The 2,269-nt window shown below is 43.4% G+C and overlaps 1 protein-coding gene across 6 annotated transcripts in view; it reads right to left on the bottom strand.

Moving 5' to 3' along the window:
- LOC106535197 (myotubularin-related protein 9) overlaps positions 1 to 2,269 on the bottom strand; it is a gene marked incomplete at its 5' end in the record, with an annotated part of 5,423 nt that overhangs the window by 998 nt on the left and 2,156 nt on the right. Inside the window, 2 exon segments of one of the 6 annotated variants that reach the window (XM_014032139.1) lie at positions 560 to 711; positions 812 to 1,032. In XM_014032139.1, coding sequence (XP_013887593.1) covers positions 560 to 711; positions 812 to 1,032 — 373 coding nt within the window. 6 annotated transcript variants of the gene reach the window in all.

Here is a 2,269-nt window from a genome sequence, read left to right as displayed (position 1 = left end):
GTCATGGGCTGGGTGTGTGGGGAGGGGGGGAGGGGGGAGAGGATGTGCTCTGCCATGAGGAAGCTCGGCTTAAAGACACGTCCCAGGGGCGTTTCTCGTCCCAAAAGGTGTTTCTGATCCCCACCTGTCGTTTTGCTCCTCAGCATGGCTTCCTAAAAACGCTGCAGGATTTCTCAAACATGCATGAATGAGTCAAAGCAAGGCTTTGGGTGTGTTTTTATGAGAGTATAACATTATAACATGATATAAAAGGCAAAAAAGTTGATTTTACATGATATTGACCCTTTAAACAACCATTTTGAAAGACATCCCGTGGTCGTGGAAAAGATGTCAGTCTGTTTGAGAAGGGTCAAATCACTGGCATCAAGCAGAGAGAAACTACTAAAATTGGGTTAAGAAATGTCCAACTGATGCATTATTAAAAACTGAAAGGATGCTTCCTTCATGCCTAGAGTGCCTACTGGGGTTGCTGCAGTTGGTCAGGACTTTTTTTTTTTTGGGCCAGGCAGTGTGTTTTGCTTATGCTACAGAYAAAAATATTATTGCCTTTTCCTCTCACCTTTCCAGAGCTGCAGGGACTGAGGATGGACTGAAGGCCAAATTGCGAGCTCATTGGGCTCATACAACGGGTTTAAATAGTATTCCCTTTCACCCGGTCTCAGCAGGGCTTGGAACAAGCAGTGAGTGGTCTCTTTAACTCCCTGAGCACACCTGAAATTGAGAGTCGGTTACAGAAAATAAATAAAAAATAAAAAAATACTGGCGCTATAGCATCTCTATACCAAGTCAAACCTGCGACTACCGAGCTGACCTTTCCTGGTCACTGTTGCACAGGAAGGTGCCGTAGTCCGAAGCGTAAACTTCCGTGGCCAGTCGAAGGAGCAGCGCCTCAGAGAAACCCAGAGCCAGAGGGAACTGACGCCACAGCTGCCAAACGCAGTCCAGCAGGAGCAGGAAGACCGGAGACTCCTGCTGGAGACGAGCGTGGGAGTAGGCCGAGCGGGCACATCGCTGCTGGAACGGGTGTCCTGCCTGAGAACGAGTCCACTCGTTACAAAAAAGACATTTACAAACACTACTGCTACTTCTCAAATTCTATAAATTAGATCCAGTGTTGTGGCCATGTTTTTATATACTGTATATATATGTGTGTGGAGCCACAGCTTGCAGATCTCTGTTTCTCTGTAATCTTTTTTTTGACAAGGTTTGGCAGCGAGGTTGAACCCAGGTTGCAGACACAACCCGAGAACTCCAAATAAATAAACTTTATTCAAACAAAAAGCCGACAAAACCAAGGAGCAACACGGGAGGACGTCCAGGTAACCAAACAAAGAACGGATAAAGAAGTAGTAAAATAGAAGCGGTTAAATAGCAGCAGGGTAGAGTAGTGGAAACAACTGGGCGATTAGCTACTAAGTACAAACAGGTGTGAGAAAGAATCAGGAGAAGGCAGAGCTGAACTTGGGAACAGATGAGAACACAGAACACCAGAGGGAGACAGAGCACAAGACAACAGATCCTCACAGCTTTACTGTTATTTTATTTAAAAAAATAATTTAGGACTTTTTTAGAACGCTCACAATAGTTGAACCACCTACCATCACAGACAAAGACCTGCTCATATTATTACATTTAGACCAAGCGAGGGGCTGAACGCCACGGTTATATTTGTCAAAGCATTTCCTGTGAAGCAACATCCTTTTAGCTAGAAACCTGTTTGAATGGTGTATCAGTATTGCATATGTAGGGTTTGTAGCAATGCTGATAATATTCACGCAACTCTATTTTGCATAGGATATAAATTCTCAAAACTTACACAAAAGCCTTTTGAGCTTATGTAATTCTCTATTGTCTGTTGTTTTTTTTAAGGAAAGAATGAGAAGTGGACACGTGGGTTTTGTCTACTCTGGTTTTTGCCACAGACCTAAAAAATGCAATCGTAGGTTAACTTGGTAACTAAATTTGTCACCAGGGGTGAGCGAGCGGGTGAATGGTTGATCGTCTCATTTGTTAAATGTAGCCCTGTGATGGTGCTGTGACCTGTCCTGGTGCCCCCCAACCCCACCCACACACAGTGACTACTGGAGAGAGGCAGCTCCCCCACAATTAAAAGTGAGCAAAGAAAATGGATGAAATTACATTATGTTAAAAATGATGATGCCTTTATTGTCATTGTATGGAGCACAATGAAACTACATATGTAAATACAGCGGGTAAAATAAGTATTGAACACGTCAACATTTTTCTCAGTAAATATATTACTAGAGGT

The sequence above is a fragment of the Austrofundulus limnaeus genome, unplaced genomic scaffold (genome assembly GCF_001266775.1).
Source record: "Austrofundulus limnaeus strain Quisiro unplaced genomic scaffold, Austrofundulus_limnaeus-1.0 Scaffold1383, whole genome shotgun sequence".
NCBI classification, from domain to species: Eukaryota; Metazoa; Chordata; class Actinopteri; order Cyprinodontiformes; family Rivulidae; genus Austrofundulus; species Austrofundulus limnaeus.
Note: the sequence above shows the minus strand (reverse complement) of the source record. Positions and strands in the feature narration are given on the sequence as shown.